Below are 24,998 nucleotides of genomic sequence, written 5' to 3'. Positions count from 1 at the left end.
AAGACAAAGTGTTTATTATTGAAGAAATAAATAAAAAGACGTCAAAGTCTTTAACCCTTGTGCTATCCTAGGCACTTTAACGTTGGGAGTTGGGTCATCTAGACCCACTAGACAGTGCTCTGAACCTTTTTTCTTCAATGATTTGTGATCTTCACTGGTGTCCATGGATTCCATGAAATCTTTCCACCTTTGTCATGGTAGGAATAACACATCAAAGTAAGGGTGGGGTCATCTAAGATAGCACAAGGGTTAAAAAAGAAAGAAAGTTTAAAGCTGTACTTTGATAAACATTAATCTGCAGATCATTTTGATTTAGGACTGAGTTACACTAACTTTGGATTTTTCATTTATTCTGTTTTGTTGAGTAGAATAAATATTCAGCAACAAAGTTGAATTAAAAAGAAATTTTATTGCATTGGCCCCTTCAACAGTTGAATGAATAAGACAAAAGTTAAGACGCGGTCAAGTGTTTTATAAAAAATAGTTTTAAAAACTGTATAAAACTCTCTGCCTTGAATACATGATTGTGGTGTAAATCACATAATTTGCACGACGACAGGAAGCGCTTGTTCTGTGTGACACGGCGCTCCACACGTTCATCCACTGCAAGCATTCATCCAGCTGGCTGTACGGGTCTGCGCCTCTGATCGCCATGCTTGTTACACTGAGATGCATGAAAATAAAAGGAATGTGCTGCGTTTTCTAAAGTCAAAAAGATTCCAGGCTTTAGACTTTTGCCTTCTTGGTGGGAGGTTCGGTGGCGGCGATGCGAGGACAAGCAGCGGCCGGGGTGTAGGGGATTCGTGTTGCTGCCACTTTCTTCCCAATGGTCTCAATCTGCAGCAGAAGATCATAGTAAACGTCGTTCTCTCCCAGTTATTTTGTATGAGAGGACTTTCTTTCCTCGCCAAACTCACCTGGAAGCCGATGTGCTGGAGCTGGGCGTGGAGGTGGTCCAGCACTCTTCGACCATCAAATATGAAAGCGGGTTTTAGCATCTTCTTATAGATCTTCTCATAATCCAGTTCCTGATTTAAGGAGGTATGGATGTCAGGTTTAGGGTTGTTCTTCTGTGTTTAAACATTTTTTGATGGTTGGACATGAAGCTGACCTTAAACATGTCCCACTCGGTGCAGATGACCAGAGCGTGCGCGCTCTGACAGGCCTCGTATGGGTCTGATGTTACAGTGACCAGATCTGACACTGCGGTGAAGAACAGGAAAGGAATGAAGTCATCTTAGTCAGAAATAAACATGATTTCATCCTAAACTGAATGCAAAGAGACAAGAATATCACAGCACTGAGTTTAAAGACACTCTGATGAAAATGGTGTTTTGAACATGTTCTTGTGGCATTTTTCTAATAATGGAGGACATATATAAAGAAAATGAAGATTAATATTGCATAAGTATTTCTTTGTAAAAACTGTTGTGAACCAGGAACAAACAAAAAAAATATACTGTTTGAAGAAGAGCTTATTTATGGAATCCACCTCCAAACTGTATGGCTGGATAGCTGCAATATTGCTTGCCATTTTTGGGTGCGAGGGGGCTGTAAGCCGACGGGAGAGAGCGTAAACAGATGGATGACAGATCATATGGGCGGGCTCACTCCGTCCACACCTCAGAGGCAAATTTCTGATAAACTCCTGCCGCTCTGCAGAAACTAGGTCCTAGGAAATGACAGTTTTTTTTTTCTTTTTAACTAAAAATGACATTTATATTCGAAAGACCACTGGGAAAGTTTTTACAATAGAGCAAAAGATGATCGGAGTGAGTCTTTAAGTATTTGTCACCAAATATTGTTTTGAACTACAAATCAGTGGAAATGTTAAATGACTTATTTTAAATCTAAAAAGAGCAAAAAGACAAACTTTTGTTCATCTAATACCACATAGCTTTAAAGTTTTTTATAAGATGCATAAAGTATTGCCATTCACTGAACACTGACATTAAGCCACATTTAGAGTCCTACTTCCATCATCCATCCGTTTACATTCTCCCACTCCGAACATTACCAGAGCAACTAAAATGGCGAGCAATGTTGGAGCTTTCCAGCCGTACAGTTTTGATCCAGATGTCAGCTCAGACGAGGAAAACAAAGACGTGGATAAATCTATTCGTCTGAAAGTGGATTCATCAGAATGGAGCGGAGCAGGGGGCTTGTGGCCCGCCGACCGCAGCTTCTGCTTCACACCGATGAGCTTTTTCCAGCGGAATGTTTTCTTCCGCTCCCGATTCACGATTTGAATAAACAAATACTCTAAAATAAAATAAAATGCTATTTTAATTGCAACTTTCTCTATGTCACTTCATCATGAGAAAAAGGCAACAAGAACATGTTAAAAACAACAAAAACACAATTTTCATTGGGGTTTTAATAACTATGAACTAAAAGCTAAAATTGAGCTGAGTGACTTATGATTAAGCTCCTGTCTTAACTCAGAGAACATCCAACTAAAATATCTTCAGTTTGTGGCTGTAGTAGGGTTTGACAGATCTGAGTGATTTCTCTGTGACACACCTCTCTCTGGATTGTCTCCTGAGATGCTGGGTTGGGAGAGATCCAGCATGATCTGAGCTTTGAGAACTTTGGGGTCATAGATGAACAGCTTGGCTCCCTCATCCATCAGGTACTTTGAGATGTAGATACTAGACGACTCCCTAGTATTGTGAAAGACCCACACAAACACACAGGCATTAACCGTGATCGGTGCTAAAGTTCACTGCAACGTGCTTTGGCAGGCTTTCAAGTGGAGCAAAGTGATCCGTGGTGACTGTGCACATCGACCAAAACTCAGTGGAGCTTTGTGTGTAAACCATAAAAAAACAAAGACATGTTTGCTGTGGAATTTAGAACTGATGAAACGATGGACTCGAAGACGCTAACCTGGTGTCGCCAGTGTCCTTTTTGAACGAGAAGCCCAGCAATGCGATTTTTTTCCCAGTAACGGTGTTGAAGAGACAGTCAATAATCCTGCAGGCAAAGCGCCGTCTTTGGTACTCGTTCATGTCTATCACCTGGAAGAAAAAAGACAAAAAAAACTCATTAGAAAGAGTAGAAAGCTCCCAGCCAATTCATTCAGTGGTTTCTCACCTGCTGCCAGTAGGAGGCCACCTCAGGAAGGTTGAGAGCCTCACACAAATACACCAGATTGAGCACATCCTTCTGGAAGCAGCTCCCACCAAAACCTTGAATAGTTATCAGAGATTATTCATTAAGCCAAAACTATAAGAGCTCAATGAGTGTGCAATATTCAGAGAAAACATAAATATGGTTTAATTAAATCAATATTTCATCTTTTTTTCCCTCTACAGTCGCTACAATCTGGCTTTAAAACATCCAAAGTCCCCAAAAGGCAGCACAGAATAACATCCAACTCCAAAAAGGTAAAAGGCAATAAAAAAACGAGATATGAAAGATAAAAACCGAACCAACTGAAATCAAAACTAAAGCTATAAAAACATATTATTGCATCTTGAAATAGGGGATATGGACGCTTTTCTGGCTCATATCTTACCTACGCTGGCTTTCAGGAACTTGCTGCCTATTCTTTGGTCCATTCCGATGGCTTTGGCGACTTCCTCCACATCAGCGCCGGTGGCCTCACACAGAGCACTGATGCTGTTTATGCTGCTGATTCTCTGAGCCAGAAAGGCGTTAGCGGCCTGCAGAGAAACCAAAAACACAATGTTTCAATAAACTAAAATAAACAAGAAACCACCGTAAAAAATACAAGCAAGGTCATCAAGAAGGAAAAGTCAAATATGAGAGAACTTTCAGTTAAAACGTTGCAATCATCACCCTGGGTTGTCACCATTGACTTCCTATTAGAACTGGATCAAGGAGTCTGACATCACCCATGGAAAACGGCTTACTACTTCCGGCTCCAACCAAATAACGAAAATTCCGTCGCCATGTTGGAGCCAGACGTGGTTAGTAAGCCGTGATTGATCCGAATCAATATAGAGTCCTACTTCCATCATCCATCCGTTTACATTCTCCCGCTGGGTCAACATTTCTAAAGCAACCACCCTGGCCAATCGGGAGTGAGCTTGTTGGAACGCCACACCCCTACCACTTGAAAGCGGGCCACACAAAATTTATTGAGGCTTCTGATTGGCCAGCTTATTACTTGAATAACTTCCAATAAATAAAAATATTTTAAAAAATTGGATTAGCAAAAACATTCGTTTTTTTTTTAAAGATATCAGAGCAAGAATAGTTACAATTGACAGATTATGCAACAATAGACAATAACTCTCCACAGAAGTCTATGGGATTGTGACTTCTTGGAACCAGCAGCAGGTGCTTCCTGTTTGGAACACCAGAGGGGAGGGCCACTCAGTCCAGTTCTCATATACAGTCAATGGTTGTAACGTAGTGTAGCAAGTAGGAGCAATTTAACCAAGAGTAAAACAGTAAAGTATGTAATGTTTTGTGGCTCTGAACTCACTAGTTTGGATAGCTCAGACGACCATGTGTTGGTGGTGATGATTCTCGTTTTGGGGACCCAGTGCTCGTACACGGCGCAGAGCGCCCTGATGGCCCTTTGGCCTTCCGCTGTTTCATCGCCACCGATCAGGACCCGGTCTGGATCTTTCAGGTCCCGCACCGCTGTTCCTTCAGCGAGGAACTCTGGGTTGGAGAGCACCTAAAAAACAACAACAACAACAACAACCGGTAATGTTTACGTGACTCCCCATGCACCAAAAGCATACCACATACGTGACAATGCACACCTGTAGGTTAAGGCTGGGCTTAGTGTTGGCATCGAATATTCGTCGGATGCTTTCAGCAGCTCGCACCGGGACCGTGCTTTTCTCCGTGACGATCTTGTAGCCATCAGACACCTCTACGATCCGCCGAGCACAAGCTTCGATGAACTTTAGGTCGGCTGCGCGACCCTTCCCCATCCCATAGGTCTTGGTTGGGGTGTTTACCTGTAGCGAAAAAGTGGAATTCCGCCATTAAAACTGTTGCAAGCATGTTTTTTTTGGGGGTGTGGCTCAGACTAGGAAACTCACTGAAATAAAAACCAGGTCAGCGTCCCTGATGGCTGAGTCGATGTCAGTGGAAAAGAATAAGTTTTTCCCTCGGCATGATTCAACCACCTCCTTCAGTCCTGGCTGAAAGGACAGGAAGTGGGAGATGAGTGAGTAACCATGAGGGAGGACAAAAAACGTCATAAGAATAAGTCAGAATCAGGATGACGCAACACTTTGGGGCTAGTGTGGATGCAGTGTCATTGCAAAACCGTCTGGAACTCATTTATGTTGCACTCTGAAGATGAATTATAGTGAACAAACCCAACAGTTGCCTGGAAACATCTGGAAATTCAGACATGAGCTGCACTAGATAAATATTTCTTGTTAAAAACCTACAACCGTGCTCCTGATAAACTTTGCCTTTTTTTTTTTTTTTTAAACCCTTTATCGAAAACTACCATTAATCACATTTAACCCTCACCCCACTGGATAAAGCTCCTCCTTTACCTCATAAATGGGCAGCGTGTCAGAGTTCCAGGCTTTGATTCGGGACTCGTTGACGTCTACGACCGTCACGGTGACCTCTGGACACATCTGGGCAATGACGCTGCAGGTTGGGCCTCCCACATACCCAGCCCCGATGCAGCAAATCCTTTTGATCTGAAACATCTACAACAAAGCAAGTAATAGTACGTTCAGCGACAAGAATAAACTAGCTGTGAACATTAACTCATAACTGCTGCTTGCTGAGCACTTTACGGTTCATGAACAGTGTCTTTATCTATAACTTTTAGATAGAGAAGGTGGTTCTTTGTGCTCAAGGTAAAGGAGTGAAAGTTGAATTCCTCAGATCCTCGATATCAGTCAGATTATAAATAAAATCGAGACATTTAACAACCAAAATACTACAGGATAGCAATTCTTTTTAACAGTTCAATTCATGTCATAAATTGTGTTGACGATACAATTCATAGTCAATATTGTTTTATTCTGAACGATCCGATTCACTGACCTAAAATCGATCCAACTTGAGCCAAAAATTCAACCAGTGTGACTCTGATAAATTCCAGCATCTTGGACAGTGTGTTCTTGTATTTTCTTAATCAAGTATAGATTAAATGTGTACAATCAAACAGGTAAACCAGAATTGATAAGAAATCCATTCACATTTTAGTATCAAAGTTCAGCCCACTGTTGTTTTCTCACATCAAAATAATCAAAGGGAAATTTATTAGAACATTCTAGCTCTCTGTATGGTCACATCTTTGCTAAATTGGTCGTCGTCATGGTGTTTAGTAAATATAGTATAGTTACAGTAAAATAAACCTATTCAATTCTTATCAATTGATCTCATTTTCAACCAATTTCTTAGTAGTGTAGGTTGATTTGATTAGATTAACAACTTTCCTCAGACTGATTGGATTGTGGGAATAGAAATTAATTCAAAATTAGAAGAGAAACAGTAGATTATTATGACAAATAGTACCAGACAGATGTGGAAATATGCCTGAAAAGATGCTTTCTGACACTTAAAAGGTAGAATTTCCTATTTTCACGTGAAAGAATAGTAATTGTATATGAAACTAGAAAACAAACATGTTACTTTTTTTAGTAGTTTTACTTCTAAAATCAAATGTGGTATATAGTCTGAAACTGTACCAAATTAATTAAAGAAAGAAAATTCAAATTCTATTACTTAGAAGTGTCAATCATTATAGAGAAACGCAGTGGCATCTTTGTGGAGCAAAAAGAAAGAGTCCTTTGTTCGTTCATCAGTTTCGCCACGTCTGGCTGGGAATAAATGAGCCTTTCATCCACAGACGGAGCTGCTTTCGGACACCTTCCCGGCTCAAAACGCCGAGTTTAGCGGCGAACCGGAACACGTTTAACGGAACACCCACGAGCTACTTTAAGCTTTGCGTCAACGCAAACTGAAGCTGGAGGTTGTGTTTAATTGAATAGACTCTTTCTGGGCTGGTTAGCAAACCTTCAGCTAGCGCTGCGTTCCCTCCTCCACCAGGTCGGAACTTGAAGAAGGCGTAGAATTCACCGGCTTCTCCTTTAGAAAGATGAGAGTTCTGGACGAAACAACCACGAAATCCCAAACCGCGAGTCTGCTAACAACGACGAACCTTCCTTAACCTCAGGGAAACCAGAGCTCCGGAAAACGAACTTCCACCACGGAGCTCCTTCTGGCAACTAAAAGTTAAATGAACATACTTCAGTTCATTTACCAGATTTTGAGACAAGTCCACACGCTTCCGGGTTAATTTCAAAATAAAAGCACAACGAATGTTGATCTGTGTAGTAAGGCTCAACTTAATTATTTAGAATTAGATTTTCAAAACAATTACACCCTAACTAGCTTATTGTATTGATATGGAACTACAATTTGAATATTAACCTCAAATGGAATTCCGTGTAAATTAGTAAAATGAATTTATTTTGAAAAGCACCTTGGCAGAGTCTTTGGAAATTATTAGTAGGATCAAATAACAGTTACATTTATCAGTAAATTCACGTGAGCTCATGTAAAACACAAATTTGACATCTCTTAATCAGAGACAAGTGGTTCATTTCAAATACTACCTCATGTATTGTTTTAATCTAGGCTTTTTTTTTTAATCTGAAAATATTACAGCACATATTGTCAAAGATTACCTCATGAAATGCCCCCAAATAATCAATTTAAATCACTTCCTTATACTATAGTATAAGACATTAACAACATATCAATTCGCCACTAAATTGACAATCCTCTTTTTTGTATTTTTAAAATATTTTGTGTATTCTACAGAATACACATTTTATTTTGGAAAGCAAGAAAATTGACACAAAAAAAAAAAACATTTTCATTCACAGCTTGTCTAGTAAATACCAGCTATATTCCACATTCACAACAGAAATTTGTTTCAAGTCTTCAAGAACTGAACAAGAAACTAGAAAAAGCAGTTTATTAGATAAACTCACAGAAGTAAAACAACAAAAGCAAATCTATCAACATATTTTATAGCTGATTTTAAGAGGAAAACACTTTTGCTATTTGAAATGATATGGATGATTGATAATAATGATGATAATAATTGGATTTGGAGAGGTTTGTGAGGTATTTTTTGTCTTTATGTCAAAGATAAAAACTAAAGACAGGTTTAAAAAAAAACAGGTCAGTGTTAGCATTTAAAGATAACAGTTATTGCAGATTTTCATATATGACAGATATCCTTCTGAAATGCTCCTTAATGTGCGTTTGTTTTAGTAACAACTAAATGTATCACTTTCCAGAAAACAAATTTCTAAAAACATATTTAATTTGTACCAAATTGAAGAAAACAATTTCCAAAAAATGTTGGTCAGCTTTTTGGTATATAAAAACATTAAAAAATGAATTGGTTGCTGCAAAATAAATCAAATATATATATGTAGATATTTGAAAAAATAACTGTCCCTTTTTTCAGTCACGGAATACTTTAAAACCCTTCTCTGGATAAGCTGTAGTTGAAGGATTATTTTCTAAAGGGTATGGTTTTGTTTGGTGGGCTCCACGGTGGAGGTGGACTGTCCAACAGTATTGCTTGTATTCGTCTTTCTTCTCTTTGTCTCTTTTGTTCCAGATCTTTTCTTCTCTGTTGGAATCATAAAAAAAAATGAATTGTAACATCTCTTTTATTTTCAGTGTCCTAATTAAGGAGTAGAGGTACTGGGAAGCATGGAAAAGAAGTATCCAAGTATTTCAAAATTAAATCACTAAAATGTATACATGTTTTGGGGATGAATAAACCTAAACTTGTCCTTTTTAAGTATTTAAATTTTATAGGGATGTGACATTTTCTTAACCACCTACTTGTTCATCTCCACTGTCTGTGATCGTTCTACTTACCAGCCAGTTCTCATACATCTGCAAAGCTGTCTTCTCCCTTTCCTCTTTCAGATATTGCTCCTCTTCTTTCTTATTTTCAACCGCTTTGCGTTCCGTTTTTAGCTTTTCATGGAGGACATCTTTTTTCTTTTCACACCTTGAATGTTTTAGGAAAAAAGGAAATAAAAGTATCTGAAAAAACTAATTTACATATCTGCTGCTTCCTCTGCCTGCAAAGTGTTTTAATTCAGTTTTGCTTTCACTGAAACAGAATCCTTGTATTGATCAATTCAATCAATAGTTAGATATTTTTGGCAGATAAAACAAATGTAAATATTTGATCTTTGATGGTTCACTTCATCTGATAGACTCGAGGTCAACATAATAAACAAAACATAAGTCATGCAAAAGAATTAAAATACAAGTAAAATAGAATTTTTTAGGAAAAGATATGTCAACTTTACAGCATCTTTACCTGGTCTGTCGCTATGGCCAGCTTTTAAGACTGATTACTTTGAAAAAAAATGAGAAACCTGAAATCAACATGACCGTAAAAACATGGGATTACCAGTCAGAAAATGCAGATTGGGTGTTTTTCTTTCTTTCCTCCTCTTTCAGTTGTTTTCCTTCCTTCAGTTTGTTTTCGGCCTCTTTCTGTTTTCTGTATTGGTCTTGGAGAAGATGATCATGCTGACGCTTCCATTTCTCAAACATCTTTAATTGTTGTCAAAGATGTTTCAGATTAGCATCAAATGCACACTGGTGTGGTGTTTTGCGACAAACACAAACATTACCTCAATGGCAGACTGCCTTTTTTCCTGTTTCTCTTGAGTTGTTCTTTGTTCTTTTCTAATCCTGTCTTTCCTCTCTTTGGCCATTGCTCGGAGAATTTCGACCTTCTTTTCTTTCCATGCTTTATATGATGCACTCGCTTCTTCTTTTTTAGCCTCTTGGTCCTGTTTTTTGATAAAAGAATGGTCGTAAATGTAACATGATTAATCATTTTTCACATTTCAATCTTCACATATGCAAAGGGTGACTCACTTCTTTCTCTTTTTCCTTCTGAAGTTCCTCTTTCTTCTTCAGCTGCATGTTCTCTCTTGACTTTTCTTTTTTCTTTTTGAGCCATTCCTGCAAAGAATTTAACACATTAGGAAGCAGAGGTCAAAGTGAACTTTCAAAACTGATTTGTCAGAGAAATATCTGAAAGAAATATCTTAGATGTAGAATACGGAGCAGTTTGATACACAAATGTCCCTAGAATTCATGATCACAAAGAAAGGATAAGAATACAGATTTCATTTTGGGATTTCTTTTCTCTGCAGACTTAAGAACTGTCCTTTTGAAAACTTTAGCTCACAACTGTCACACTGACTTCAGATAAGTGCTGCCCCCTGTTGGTTAAAAAAGGTTTTCTGCAGAGTTTTCTTGCTTTCAAATAGGCATCTAGGATTGGCACATTTTTCTCCATGCACAATACATTATTAAATCTATAAATAAATATTAAAATAAAATAAAAATACTAAACAATATTACAAAAGTTTATGCTCAATATGCAGAGGTATTAAATCACAAAGCCTCTATTTGGCAATGTAACTATCCCCTGTAGTAGCTATAATTATTCTTAAACCAGAAAACAATTATCTGCGTTCAATTGTGCTACCTGCTTCAGATAGGAAGTGGGAAAATTCACCTGTCTTGCTGCAAAAATGAACTAATATGTGCTGCAGTAAATTTTAAAGCATCAATGGAATACCAAAAAAAGGTGTTCGTTTTTTTTAAGTGAATTTCAGCAGAACACAACTTTAAATTAAAACTAAGTTTTAGGTAAAAAGGGATCAATAATAGTGATTTTAATCCATCGGTCTTTAACTCCTTTAAATGAGTAGAGGGGTAGCTGAATCCAGAAGTAACCACAAAGACTTTTTTCTGAACATAGGAACCATATTTAGAAACATAACTGCTGGAGTGGGGGCTCCTGCAGCAGGTAAAACAGCCCTCTGACATGCACTGACCTGATAAACAGCTGCTCTGAGGGATTCAGCTGCCTGCGGTTGAGATTCCTGCAGGGAAACTTTGCGGTCAAGAACTTTGAGTGCTCCCAAATACTTGGATTCCACTTTGGTGCACTCACTCCGAGGCCTCTCAGGGGTTTTGGAGCTCGATGTCCTGGTTCAAAGATTAAGGAAGAAAGAAATGGCAGAAAATTACAAAATGATGTTCCCTCAGGGCAACTGGAGTTTAAAATGATGATCTAGAAGACATTAAACCACTCAGATGTGCAACAAACTGTTTTCAAGATTCCTTTTTAAAGGTCTAGCTGCCCTGAAGAACAGAACCCTATCCTGTTTGTCTGAATTGGAAGCAAACCTCGTATCAAATGATTTTTCAGGGGACTGAGAAGGCAGATCTGTGTGATCCCTCGAGGATTCCTGCAGAGAAATATGCAAAAGTTAGGTAATAGTAGTTAGTTGTACTTTAAAAGACAGTCATGTCTGCAAGACTCACACTAAATTCTTGAAATGATGAAGAGTAATTTCTCTCTGGCTCTTTGTTGTCATCAGAAATGAGTCCATCTAAAACAACAGATCTGAAATTAATATTGTTCATTCCTCATAACAAGAATTAAGAACAGCTCGGTTCCAGTTATCACCTCTAGAATCAGAACCACATGTGGTCTTTGTGACAAACTGTTGACTCTCTTTGGAAGAGGATTTACTGAGACTTGAAACTGCTTGGTCTCCTTCTGTCCACTGTCACAAACGAGATTATGCAAACATGTTCACTTTGGAAGCACAAAATAGCAAACAGATGAACAGGCTGATCATTACAGTCATCAGGCTGGAGGTATCAGCTGAGAGTGGGATTGATGCAGAAGACGTCTGGGCTCCACAAGGATCTTGAGATCCAGTTTCTTCTGATGACTTCTCTGTAACATGAGATCTCAGTCTAAAGGTCCTTTGGCGCGGTTTGGGCTTGGGTGGTTCATTATATTTAATATTGTCTGAATAACAAGAAAAAAATGAAATGTAAGTTTAATATCTAAGGACATTTTTTAATATTTTTAAAAAGTCATCAAAACAGACCAGCTGGGATATCATGGTTTTGGTTGGATGTTGGTCTGGATGGACTCTCAGAATTTTCTTCCACTACATCTGGAGTTTCAACCACACTGTTGTCAGATGGCAATGGCAAAGGTAGATTATCCTCTGATGTTTGATATGACAGACTGGAATCTTCTCTAGCGATCTCCGGTTCTGTGGACTCCAAGGCACTGTTTTTAGATGACATGGTTTCTTCCCCAAGATGGGTCGACTGCTCCGAGGAAAAAGAGCCACTATTGTCAACCGGCTGCTCATTTTTTAACAACTCTGGGGTTTCTGTGTGGTTCGATGAGGAGCTGGTTGTTTGGGTTTTCAAGAAGGAGACCTTTTTTCTTGTGGTTTGACTGCTTTCGTCATCCGATAGCTCAAAGTTATTCATTTTGCCTTTATTCTTCCTGGCCTTGAAAGCATTCCTCTTTTTTCTGGAGTTGATGAGTTCATTTAAAAAATCTGAAACATGAGAAGCAACAGATCACTAATTGCTAACATTACTGCTTTGCCAATTATGCTGCTGTCACAACTTACCATCTTCATCATTATCATAATAATCATAATGCTCCAATTTAGCTCTGCTGGCTCTAGAAGACACCGCAGCCTGAAGTTCATCCTACAAGTAGAAATGTCAGTGGTAAACAAATTTAGCTTCTGATTGATCAGATAAACAAACGACTTCACTCACCTGAAATGTTGTTCTTTTAGATGCTTTTGGACTTTTGGGGTAAGCTAGTGTTCTAACCTCTTGATGTGTCATTATAAAAACCTAGATAATTGAGTTACGATTGTGGAGTTGTAGAACATGCTAGCATGTGTTCGAGGCTAATTAACCACTGGATCATTAACCGATGTTTTAGTTTGTTTAATGGTTTCCTCAGTGAAACGCAATGGCAAAGCTTTTATACACACAAACACAATGCAACCAAGAATGAACGGTGTATGTCTAAAACCTACGAACGATAGGGCAATGGTGGATAAAGGCGTTGTTGATGGTAACCCTGGGAGACGACGGCCTGCGCTATTGCGCATGCTCAGAACAGCCCAATGAGGCACGAGCTTTCAAACCTGATTTTAAGTCAATAAAACAGCAACGCACACTTCCACAAACACACACCGACTTGCTCGATTTAACGATAACACGTTTATACGGACCCCTGAACGTGAAAATAAATTTTAAAAAATTGTTCCCTCAAATTAATCATTTGTGGCCACCAAGTACTTTATTTTATTTGCAAAAATTATTTTAGTATCAATTCCTACTACCAATTTGTGACTACAAAAGACTAATTTGTACACACAAAATACTAATTCGTGCCCACTAATTACTAATTTGAGGGAACAATTTTTATTATTTTGAATGTTTCCAGCGCTCTGTACATTTAAACCTATGATTTAAATAAAAAAAACAGTGGTTTTTCATTTACATTTTTCCCTTAGAATTATTCTCATTGGTAATCTTTTGATGAATAACCATTTCTTTATAAACCTCTGAAGGGTAATAAAACTACTAATTATTACTTTATAGCTTATACTTCTTTTTTGTTTTACAGAAATAGCTAAAATAGAGTGCAGTTAGTTGTCATTAATTATTTAGCACAAAAAAAAGTACTTTAAAGATTTTGTAAATACTAAACCAGGTACGTGCAAGCTTGCAACAAAACAGCCAAACATGTAAGACTTAGATCTTTATTCATTGTTGTAGGAAAAGTGCATAGTATAAGCCCTTAAACATTTAGAACAGTATAATTTGAGGTCTCTTTCATTTATCCATCTCAGTGATAACTTGTTGCTTTTGCACAAGTGCTTTGAAAAAAAAAAAAAAAAAAAATCTAGACGACCTTTTTTGGCATTTCCAGAAAAAAAAAATTGAAAAAGAAAAAAAAGCAGTATATATATAAAAAAAAAAAACAATGGTGCACATTTACTGATAGTACAAATGCACCATAAGGTAAACTTTACAATGCAAAAACCTTTGATCTTTAAACAAATGTATTTATGCTCTGGCATTAAGGTCAAGTGGGGAAAACCAAGTGCAATATATAAACTCTCAAAAATGTTAAACATTGTTGAGCTCAAGAAAAACCCCATTTTCTTGCTACAGGGTACAGTTTGAAGGTTTAGCTGGTGATTGTGGGATTCAATGATTCTGTTGAACGGTGGAAGTGGGTAAACCAGGGAAGGAACCAAACGGTTCAGGATACTGCTTTTGTCAGGGTTTCAAGCATGACAAGCAACAAGGAAATATTCTGCTCACCTCTCAACACGTTTCATATAAAACAAAATAAGATCTTGTAGAAAAGTGCTCTAGAATTTCACAATGATTCATTCACATTGGCAAAAAAAAAAAATAAAGAAACGTTTTGTTTTTCCTCACCAGTGTAAAATGAAACATAAGCTAGAAACTTTGGGTTTTCGTGTAGAAAAGGAACACAGACAAGACACAATTCTTTTTTTCTTTTTTTAAGAGGTCAGTTTTACCATTTTTGTCATCTTAGAACAAACCAAAATTCTACCAATTCTTAACGCTGTCCATGAAAGTATTAATGTCGGACCATACCCTGTAATCTCACAATTAAGATGCTGCGTTTGTCAAGTTTTAGCCCAGTATTCTCAGCAGACTGACTGCAGTCTCCCATAACCAACCAAACTGGCATCGAAACTCTTCCTCGTGATGTATTTAAGACTATGAATTGTAGAGGTTTCTTGGAAACATAAATCAATAAACACACAGAGCTGATTTACTGATAAGATTAGTGTTTCCGGAAATTAAACCACAATTTATGAGATAGCTCAATATAAAAAGTGACACATTCTGTAATTATTTTGGTTTGAAAAAATTACTGATAATATTTATTCTGACTGGCACCGTTTGAATGTGTAATATTATTTTAGACGAGGTGGAATGTTTCGAGACACCCACCACCATTAATCATACAAAGTGCAGGATCAAGAATAGTTCATTAGCAACCCCTTCACTAACCAAACATGTCACAATCCTTCACTCTAAGATCCTGTCTGACGTTTATTAAACCTGGTCCAGGCTCAGCTCATTTCCTGATGAAAGGAGGGAACTGATAAGAGTCCAACCGAATCATCAAATGTCTGTTTTTACAGTCCTGACTTTCAAAGATGGATCAGGAATGGAGCATATTCCTGCTGTTATGCCAAAAACCAAACATCTGTGCATTCATTTTGAATAAAGTAAATATTTTGTTTAAAATATTGGAGTAAGAGATTATATTTTAATATATGTTAAAGAATGACTAGAAACTTGTGTATTGCATAACTTCACCATTAAATGTCCCAAATTCTGTGATGGCGTCAGAGATTTGAGTTCAGTCGGGCTCTTAGAGGAACAATCACATAAAGACCTGTGACCAAAGTTTTAAAAAAGAAAAAGGAGGCAGAGGGGTGGAAATGTGAGTAAAAGCTGACAGGAAGGCTGGTCACGTTCCTCCAAAAAGAGCATCAGGACTGCTGGTCGTCTGCATTCAGTGTTAGTCAACGGGTGGGGCTGGAGGTTCCCTTCCGTGATTCTGGAGAGCAACACAAAAGATCATAAATTTCCAAAAACGACGGCAAGTACAAACTGTAGTTATTATAATGTATCGTTGGAGGTCTTAAAACAAGTTTTGTCTGAATATAAGCATTGAACTCAATTTTCAGATAATATTCTGAAAAATATGCTTCCATGTTCTGCAGCAGCACCAATTTTCCCAAATAGATGTTTCTGCGAATAAGTCAAATAATCCTCAGCCACCAGGTATTTACAAATACAATTCAAAACTACTCATTTCAGTCAGAAAGTGACCACAAAATATGGACAAAACCCTGGTATTTTGAGTTAAAACAAAGAAGTATTTGCTGTAATACTACAAGAAAATGCAGGAAACCACGTCAAGCTCAAAAAGATTAAAAGTGAAAAAAAAAAGTTTTAAAAAACAAGGTCAAAAACTGGTCAGAACCAATTTTAACTTAATGGCTTAATTCTTGCCAAAAAAGGGGAATAGTTAGAACTAGTACTGACATTTTGGGGTCCGGAGGGTTTCCCTGTAGGGCGTCGTCCCCTGAGACTGGATGGGCGGAGCAAAAACAAGACCAAGGCCACTACGGCCCATCCCATCAGAACCATGGGGAGGGTCAGATCTCCATCTCCACCGACTAGTCCATTAGGTCCTGGCACTAGACGGAACAAAAACACCATCACGCATCTGAGAACATGACAGCTTCCAGAAAAATGACAAAAAAACGTAAAAACAAATGTCAGAGAATACATACACTCCTGAGGGCACTCTGCATCTGTACAGTAAGACTGGGATTGCCTGAGCTAGAGGGGGGAAAAAGAAGCAAAACAGAAAAGCATTTTACCATTTCCCCCAAAAATAGATTAATAATTGTAAAACAGAATAAAAAAGTATTAACTCCCCAGTTAGTGCCCTGTGAAGTCTAACTAATAATGTTTTAGTGACAGTAAAGAAATAAAAGGTTAAGAATTTCATCCGGACACACCCTTCAATGCAGCGGGCAAACCAGCAACCTTAGCCTGGCTTTTAACTCTAAACCGACTGAAACTCACTGTGCGAGTAGAAGTTTTCTGGAAATGGAGCTAATCTGTCTATTAGATAAACGTTTTGTTTAAAAGCCGAGTTCATTTTTGGGAAATCCCAGTGAAAGTCCTGCATTATTAAGTACATTAGAGACAGAAAAAGTGTGTTAAGCCCTCAAGACAAACACAAAACAGGAACCAGGATATGTTTGCGTAGCATCAAGGAACTTTATTTCCCTCCACTTCTCGTCAAGTCTTTCATTTACTCAGATGTTTACATCTAAACATCTCTCCAATAGCTTTACATCGCATTTATCTCTCATGTTATCACAACTTCCGTTTTCATTTCCTACCGTCCAAATGATCTGTTATCACCACTTTGTGGACATGGAACCTGTCCTGTCACATTTTAAGTTATTCTTTACTCACCAGGTTGATGAGACGCCTCATAGCGAATTCATGACTGCAGATGCACTCGCAGGGGTCGAAGCCGCCCTCCGCCATTTCTCACCAGACCGTCTCCACCTTGAAACAGAAGCACTGTAACTAGGGCAAACGAGTGAGAGAAATCTAATGCTACCTCTTGTTGGTGCTGTGAACTATTGTTATTTCATAGCAGGACAAAGATAAAGAGGGAGGAGACTGCTCTGCTGGCAACATGCAGCAAGAAAAAAAAAAAATCATCCAGTAAATGCTGACAATGAAACCATTACTGTTCCTGCAAAAAACGGGTCTTTGTTGGGAAAAACAATAAAGGTATGATTAAAAAAATTTAGACCAAGGATGGATTGGAGGGATTATGTTTTTCAGCTGGTCTGGGAGAGCTTTTGAATCCCTCAGCAGAACTGGAGGAAGTTTTGGTGGAGAGGGAATTTGGAGCCAGTCTATTAAACTTCTACCCCTGCAAACTGACTTCAGATGAGAGGAAGACGATAGATTTTTTATTTTTTAATGACTGTATTGCTAATACAGACGACAGAGTTTCATCGTTCGCTAGGTAGTGTGCGTTGGAATTTTTTTATTCAAGGAAAACGTATACCTTTGCTCAAAAAAGGTTGAAAAACACTGAAATAGCAGGCTATATTATATACAATACATTATTAAGTAATAGATAAATATAAATAACAATATACCAAAGACCAAATGTGTTATAAACTAAAGACAAATTTAGCAAAAGCACATCCATCTTTTATTTAGACTTGCTTTTTTTTTGGCCAAATTCAAATATGATAGGGATGTGACGTCATATTTATCCGTTTATTTGATTGTCTACAGTCTCAGTCTTACAAGACAGAAAATAAAAGAGCAGTACAGTATTTACTAAAATTTGTATACATACCATAAAAGAAGTCACATAGTATGTTTTTAAGAATTCATTGCTTAAATTTTACAATAAAAAAACATGGCCTGTCAGTTTAAGATTGTAATTTTTCTTCATTAAATTTAAGTTCATTATCTTTTAATTATATGAATTGAAATACTAATTTACATTTCTACCTTTTTCCCCTCTCTCTTTTTTTTGCCTTGATTTTAACTACGAACTAAGTTGATGTCTTAACTTAAGCCATAGGGTTAGCAAAGCTAGTCGGTGCTAGGCTAGTTAGCTACAGAAAACAACAGTGACATACACAACTAAAACAACAATGTTGAGTTTAACAAATGTGTGATGGACATTTTTAGTGAGATTTAGTGCAGCCCTGTTCGTTTTGGCACACAGGCTGAGGCTGAGCGATGAACAGACGGAATATCGCGGTTCTACAGGTTCGGTAACGACCGCAGGCAAACAAACAACACAGCCGTCAGCGCTTCTTTTTTTTTGCTCTATTAGGAATTTTGCTTAAATAGCACCACTGCTACCAGTCTGACCAGCCAAACCAGATGATTATATTTTTTATTTCCTGCTTCCTTTTGCTTTCCCTTTTCCTTCCTACGCGATAAACCCGAAAACATAAACAGCAGCAGCAACAACCAGACTCACCTGACTTTTCAGACCCACGAACAAGGCGACGTAATCGTCTTTAGCGGGCCTGCACCTCACAGTTCTTCCCTACAGTCGCCGTCAGACCAGAGACATGTCAACCATCGGTCTGTGTTTTGTTTAATACACGTGAGCGGCATCCGGGACCTCATGGGAGGCAGATGGTTGCTCCTTATTGGTCAAAATATTTGATTGGCTGGTCTTTTAGCCAATCACGATGCAGCTGTCTGATCGTGTGAACGGTAAACAAAATCCAGCTGGCAGTAAAATGAGACATTAAACATCTGTGTTAATACAACACTCTCAGACTTAACGGAACACACTTTAAAAGTATATCTAAAAATTTAAATGATAATTCCTGTAGTTTTTAAAAACTGTTTAAAAATAAATATTAATTGAATATTTGGCTGAATACAGACAGTTTGACTAATTATTTGTAGGACTGTTGGACTGTACACACTTGTGTCATGTAGTACATTGCAGTAAAAAGATTATTTTCATTTATCATTATTATATATTATAAGCGATAGATGTTGAGAACATATTTGGATGAAGAAAAATTCAATTTTTCTGGATTGTCTTCATAATAGCTCAGCCTCAAACACACGTACTGTACTTTGATGAGCAGAAAGAGGAAAGCAGTTTTTAAGAGAGCAGTTCAGAATAGAAGTGCAGGAGAAACTGAGAGTATTAGATGCTCTGTCATTGAAAAAATATCACCTATCAACATAAGGCACCTTGTCCTTACCAGTATTTTTGGCACAAGCAAAACTGCGACATAGAAAGGTAGGAACGCCTTCTGCTCTGTTTGACCGATTTCAGATTGGGGCACAGACTGCAGAAGGGTGGAACAAAAGTCACCCTCTAAGCTGGTATCGATTGTGTGGCCAGATTAAAAAAAGCAAAAAACATGGGTCTCTGATGATGTTCAGTGGGCCAGACCAAACTATGATCCGGCCCGCGGGCCACAGTCTGCCCACCCCTGGTCTAAATTGTATCAACCAGTAATATGAATTAGTTAATAATAGAGCATAGATATAAGCTTTACATTAACATGGCAATGTTAATGTAAAGAAAAACCCCAACCTAAAAATGTTATCGCCCAAAACTACGGAAACCTTAAAGAAATCGAATTTTTCAAACACCAGTATCTTCTGTTTTTATATCTACACTTTTCTTTTTTAATTTAACTTTTGTATAATATAAACTAAATTAATAATTACATAAATTAATAAAAAATAAGCACTTCGTATTTAACCTCACCTTTAAATAAATAAACGTTTTTCCAGGCGATACTTGTGTCAAAGTAGCTTGGCTTTGCGCCTTTTTCTCAATCTTTTTGGTACATTTTTTATGATTTCTTTTACTACAAATTTACACTCTCCCTTTCTTTGCTTTGAAAACATGAATTGGTTGGCTTCCACCTTGATAAGACTATGCTGTTTGAATTTTAATAAACATCTTCTGACTGCCTGCTACTTCAAACTAAATCTTAAATGTTTCTTTATTTTTGGTGGAGGTCAGAGTATGTATTGAATCAATTAGTTTTTCAAAAATAACCAAAAAAAAAGCATTCCAATGTTGTCTATAGAATAATCATATTTCCGGTAAGTTTACGTTGAAGCAGATGCAAATGTGCAAAATGAAAAATACCACAAGATTATGTTAAAAAGACCAAAAACAATTTTTATCAGAGTGGGTCTTTAAAATCTGAAAGAAGTCACAACACAAGAAGCAATCATAGACTTTTAAAGGGTTTTGTCTAGGAAAAGTCCTAATGTTGCATTCCACATTAACATTCTTCCTCCACTGTGCTTCTGTGTAAAGTTCCGCTATGTCCACAAGTGAATCATAAACATACAGTGTATAGAATTTTACAAAATTTTCTGGCCTACTGTTACATATATACTACAAAATATACTTTAAAAAATACTTTGTTTTTGATATTCAAAAAATAAATAATTGTATTTTAGATGACACATTTTTCAAAGAAGTAAACGTTATAGCCTGGATTAGTTTAAGACCAAAATCAAATTAGGGACAACCATTTAACAAAATATGACATATTTATTTATGTATTTGTTTTTTTATTATTTAACTGTAACATCACCCACACCTAAACTTGTCATTTCTTGTTGCTCCTTGATTGATTTAAATAAATAAATAAATAAACAAACAAACAAACAAATAAATATTTAAAAAAGGAGCATCATTGTGCTAGTTCCATATTAAAATCAACAAATAAACTCCTATTGACAGAACACAATTGGTTGTTCGTATTTTGCTGTCAGGGACTGATGTCGTTGGCGTAACCATTGTGTTCAGGGACTTTCAGAAATGCAGCAGTCCAAGTTCTCCGTCAGTCACCGGCGCTGCTGATGAAAGTTCCAGCTGGTGCTCCATGCAGCGCGTGTTCACGGTCTGCTGGTTCTGGAGTCAGTCTGTGTGCAGGCGGGCGGACACACAGCCAGGTAGACTGCCGACAGCGACCGCGAGGCTGAGCTCCCTCTGGAGTGAAAAGAAGCGCCGGGCGCTGAAAGTGAAACGAGATCGATAACAGTAAGGTATCCCGCCGCCGGCCGACCCCGGGTGACAAGCCCCGGGTCCACCTTGGAGTCAGCAGTCCCTTCACCAGCAGACAGCCATGGCTAACATTGCGGTCCAGCGGATTAAGCGAGAGTTCAAAGAAGTTCTGAAAAGCGAAGAGGTGCGTTTGATTTATAAACTGTTGGTTTCCCCTAAGATCAGTATTTTTTGTTTGTTTTTCTTCTACTCTTTATTTTATTTTATTTGCCGTGACAGTAAAACTTAGAAGGCAGAGCACTTTTACCTGGGGATGCCCCGGTGTTTCAGCAGGTCGGGCCCCGATAACTTTAGCTAGCTTTAGCTTCGTTTTTAGTCGAGACTCTCGTGTCAGGTGGGTGTGTTCAGGAAACACTGGGGATTTCGTTTGTTATGTCACGGGCCTTTTGTTAAAATACATAAATAAAATTCTATCGCAGGTAAATTTATTTACGTACAAAAGCCGAGTATTGTGTGCGCTCTCGTACCCACCGTGGGTTGTTTTCGTATCACTTCAGGTTAGCTAGTTTTTTGGTCTGCTACATTGACAGCTAGAGTTAGCATTTATTAGCATGCCGTGGTGTATTTCATGTTCTTGAATTTATCAAACTTGTTATTTGCTGGTTTGATTCGGAACGAAAGGCCGTTTATGTTGTCATTAAATTGCATGTTAAGTTATTTATATTTTATTATTTTGTTCTTGTTCTATCTGTATTAGTAAGCTATGTGCTGTGCTAACATAAATAACTTAACCCTTTCAGCCACATCACGCTTCCGTGGAACTTTTTTTTTTGATTTTCAGGGGAATGACCAGAGTAGGCTGAGACTTGTCAGTGATTCTAAGTTTACGAAATAGGGGGTTAAATATTTTATAAGGAAACCCCATAAATGGGACATCACTTACGACCTGTTTTGTTTGTTTTTTTTCTCCACGTTTAGACAAGTAAAAACCAGATTAAAGTTGATTTGGTGGATGAGAACTTCACAGAACTACGGGGCGAGATAGCAGGTCCTCCAGATACACCATATGAAGGTATTGTTCTATATTTCCAAATGAAATATTCTAATCCATGCTATTTATTTGTTAAATAACTTTTTTTTCCCTTTTTAAGGTGGGAGATATCAGCTTGAAATAAAGATCCCAGAAACCTATCCGTTTAATCCTCCAAAGGTATGTGTGATGAGGTTTTTCTAGTTCTACAGCACAGAAAATAAAACTTGAACTTTTGTACCATACTAGTAGACAAGTTTCAGGTAGTATTTAGGGTCACTTAGGGACAAATGTGCTTTCATTTTTACTTTTTTTCAGACTTTTCCTTTTTGTTTTACAGGTGCGCTTCATAACCAAGATCTGGCATCCTAATATCAGTTCTGTCACAGGAGCAATATGTTTGGACATCTTAAAAGACCAATGGTGAGCTGCAGAAAAATGCATTTTTCCGTGCTGAACATTTCGATTTATCTCCTCCAATGTTTAAATGTGCCTCACTCAGGGCAGCCGCTATGACCCTGCGGACGGTGCTGTTGTCCCTACAGGCTCTTCTTGCTGCAGCAGAACCAGATGATCCACAGGATGCAGTAGTAGCAAACCAGGTACTGTGTGTGTGTGTCCACTCCATGATCAAGATTTTCTTTTCTTTACTCAAATAAAAATATGACCCCATCTTTTATTCTTTGATCCTCCAAACCAGTTTAAGCAGAACCCAGAAATGTTCAAACAGACTGCAAGGCTGTGGTCCCACGTATACGCAGGTGCTCCCGCCTCCAGTCCGGACTACACACGGAAAATAGACAAACTCTGTGCCATGGGCTTTGATAAGGTCAGACACACTGCACTGCTTTTGTTACACATTACCATTTATACTATGGTCCGGGTGAATACTCGATTCCGATTGGCTGCTGGATGTGCGTTAAAAAGTGATATACCACAGGATAACCGCACGGGGAAAAAAGAAGTTTTGTATCACTGCGCCGGCTTCTTTAAAAGAACCTTTAGCTTCATCATTTGGACAAAAACAAGTGGTAAGAGGTGAACTTCCTCTCTGAACTGATGCTTTATTCAACCCATCGGAAAGATCAGCATATATATATATATACCTGTATACAAATAATTCTTTGATTAATGGTGCAGAAAAGGAAAGATAGGTGGTACATTCAAAAACAAAACTCAACACACAAAATAATTATACTCTACAAAAAAATGATTTGAAAAAGTGATTTGCCACTTGTTCCGTATCTTAATTGAACATAGCTGAAGTTATAGTTGCATAAAAAATAGACTTGTTTAAAGTTTTTCTCCTTTGGAACTGAGCCATAATGAAATAACCGAAAACCCCTCTTGTATTTAGAATGCAGTAATAGCAGCCTTGTCTTCAAAATCCTGGGACGTGGAAACGGCAACAGAGCTGCTGCTCAGCAACTGAAGAGCCCCAATCAAGAGCGAGGACCCAAACTCTGCGTCATCACCCGCTCCCTGCCTGCACCCTTCCAGCATTGCCTTTTGTTAAAGCAGACGCCCTCCTGTGAACACAGCAGTCCAAGCCAACCTTTGACTACCAATTCAACACGGATGCCTGTCCAATCTCATTCACCGTTTTCTTCCTGATGTTAAGAAGCCCAAGCAATCCCTCAAAACTATCCTCCACGCCTCTTTCTTTGAAGTTCGTTTACTTCCCCGCCCCCAAAAAAAGATGCCAAGAGCTGGGGGATTTTTCAGAATAAAAGTCCTCCATACTCCTCTAATTTACATACTGTTTTGAGCAGAGTTGGACTTTTGAGTCTTATTTTTACCCAGATCTTTATGCTATAAGTCCATCAGATTGAATTGACTGGACTGTATAGTTGCTGGGCGAGAGCCGTTAAACTGCTAAACCAGAACTTTGGATGTACACATTTTCCATCATCTATGTAGAACTAGGAATGTTCATCCTCACGTTTCCACTCACGCACAAACAGCTGATCTGTAAATAGATATGTGTACATTTGGAAATACATTAGGGGTATAATTTTTGTTTTATATACACGGATGGCATTGTAAAAACAGATTTATTTTAAATATAAACAATCCCTAGTTGTATCGAGACTTATTTGATGCTTGTGTGATCCATGAAAACTCCCTCTGCAGATCAGGACTTTGATTTTTTTGGTCCCCCCCCCCCCTGCATCTTCTGTGGGGTTTACTGAACAGGAATCCTGATCCAACAGGAGTCGGCTCAGGACCCTACAAGTCAATAATTCTGCTGTACAATCAAAGCCTTTTGCTGGTGGATGTTTTTAATTGCCTTTGTTTTCACCAAACAATATGGTGGATTTTTATCAAATAGTCCCCCTATAGACAGAAAACTGCTTTAAAAGACACCAAGAATATATTATAGTAGCATTGATCAGGGTATTTTCTGAAAACTTTTTTTAAAAACTAGCTCTGTTGAAAATATTTTAGCCCCGCCTCAGAACAGATCTGAATCGGCTCCTGAATGTGATCTGTGCAATTTCTACAGAGCCTTGACATGCGTCCTACTTTTGAAACACCATTTTTTTTTAAAATTCTGATTTACAACAAAATCACAGCAGGAGGACTAGAAAGAAAATGCATTTGTTAAAACCCAGAGCTGTTTATTTAGTGCGGTGTGAAATGGAGGTTAGTGTGCAGCTGTCCCTGGGAGTGACCCCGGCGTCGAACGCACAACTTTCTTGTAAATAGTGGAGTTCTTCATCAATGATGACCGGATCTGCATCCATAAAAAGTAAGAACAGAGACCGAGCTCCGCCCACCCGCTCTCTATCCCGTCTTCCTGGTGTTCAGTGTGCGAATGTTGCACGACGACGATGCAAAAAGAGGGGCTGCTGCATCTCAGTTTCTCCATTTGTGTCGTTTTCTTCGAGGCGCGTCAGCAGTAGAAAAGGCATGGTTATTTATTGTGACATTGTCATGTTTCTTTAATTAAAAAAGTGGAAAACAAGTTGCTTGTGT

The 24,998-nt window shown here is 38.1% G+C and overlaps 4 protein-coding genes across 4 annotated transcripts; 1 reads left to right on the top strand and 3 right to left on the bottom strand.

Moving 5' to 3' along the window:
* Positions 1 to 389: 389 nt before the first annotated feature.
* Positions 390 to 7,243, bottom strand: LOC101166190 (UDP-glucose 6-dehydrogenase). Its single transcript, XM_004065741.5, has 12 exons — positions 6,976 to 7,243; positions 5,496 to 5,657; positions 5,028 to 5,129; positions 4,743 to 4,943; positions 4,457 to 4,654; positions 3,521 to 3,668; positions 3,097 to 3,191; positions 2,890 to 3,020; positions 2,524 to 2,663; positions 1,112 to 1,203; positions 918 to 1,028; positions 390 to 837 (listed from the first exon to the last, which is right to left on the bottom strand). Exons 2-12 carry the CDS (start codon positions 5,655 to 5,657, stop codon positions 727 to 729), a joined length of 1,491 nt encoding a protein of 496 aa, XP_004065789.1. The 5' UTR covers positions 6,976 to 7,243; the 3' UTR covers positions 390 to 726.
* A 685-nt stretch (positions 7,244 to 7,928) lies between these two features.
* Positions 7,929 to 12,973, bottom strand: LOC144991156 (uncharacterized). The gene is made up of 13 exons (XM_078944999.1): positions 12,628 to 12,973; positions 12,474 to 12,555; positions 11,931 to 12,398; positions 11,676 to 11,848; positions 11,498 to 11,597; positions 11,353 to 11,420; positions 11,215 to 11,276; positions 10,860 to 11,013; positions 9,889 to 9,975; positions 9,639 to 9,800; positions 9,413 to 9,558; positions 8,866 to 9,001; positions 7,929 to 8,611 (listed from the first exon to the last, which is right to left on the bottom strand). The coding sequence occupies exons 1-13, from the start codon at positions 12,697 to 12,699 to the stop codon at positions 8,492 to 8,494; spliced, it is 1,830 nt and encodes a 609-aa protein (XP_078801125.1). The 5' UTR covers positions 12,700 to 12,973; the 3' UTR covers positions 7,929 to 8,491.
* A 641-nt stretch (positions 12,974 to 13,614) lies between these two features.
* Positions 13,615 to 18,611, bottom strand: LOC101166686 (small integral membrane protein 14). The gene is made up of 5 exons (XM_004065743.5): positions 18,467 to 18,611; positions 16,918 to 17,013; positions 16,221 to 16,269; positions 15,970 to 16,124; positions 13,615 to 15,478 (listed from the first exon to the last, which is right to left on the bottom strand). Exons 2-5 carry the CDS (start codon positions 16,990 to 16,992, stop codon positions 15,440 to 15,442), a joined length of 318 nt encoding a protein of 105 aa, XP_004065791.1. The 5' UTR covers positions 16,993 to 17,013; positions 18,467 to 18,611; the 3' UTR covers positions 13,615 to 15,439.
* A 2,123-nt stretch (positions 18,612 to 20,734) lies between these two features.
* ube2kb (ubiquitin-conjugating enzyme E2Kb (UBC1 homolog, yeast)) lies at positions 20,735 to 24,987 on the top strand. Its single transcript, XM_004065744.5, has 7 exons — positions 20,735 to 21,173; positions 21,968 to 22,061; positions 22,141 to 22,199; positions 22,360 to 22,442; positions 22,522 to 22,621; positions 22,720 to 22,848; positions 23,377 to 24,987. The coding sequence occupies exons 1-7, from the start codon at positions 21,111 to 21,113 to the stop codon at positions 23,449 to 23,451; spliced, it is 603 nt and encodes a 200-aa protein (XP_004065792.1). The 5' UTR covers positions 20,735 to 21,110; the 3' UTR covers positions 23,452 to 24,987.
* The last annotated feature ends 11 nt before the right edge of the window (positions 24,988 to 24,998 follow it).

Source organism: Oryzias latipes, chromosome 1 (assembly GCF_053564925.1).
Source record: "Oryzias latipes strain Hd-rR chromosome 1, Olatipes_Hd-rR_3.1".
NCBI lineage: Eukaryota > Metazoa > Chordata > Actinopteri > Beloniformes > Adrianichthyidae > Oryzias > Oryzias latipes.
The sequence above is the reverse complement of the archived record's forward strand: the minus strand, read 5'-3'. Positions and strand labels throughout refer to the sequence as shown.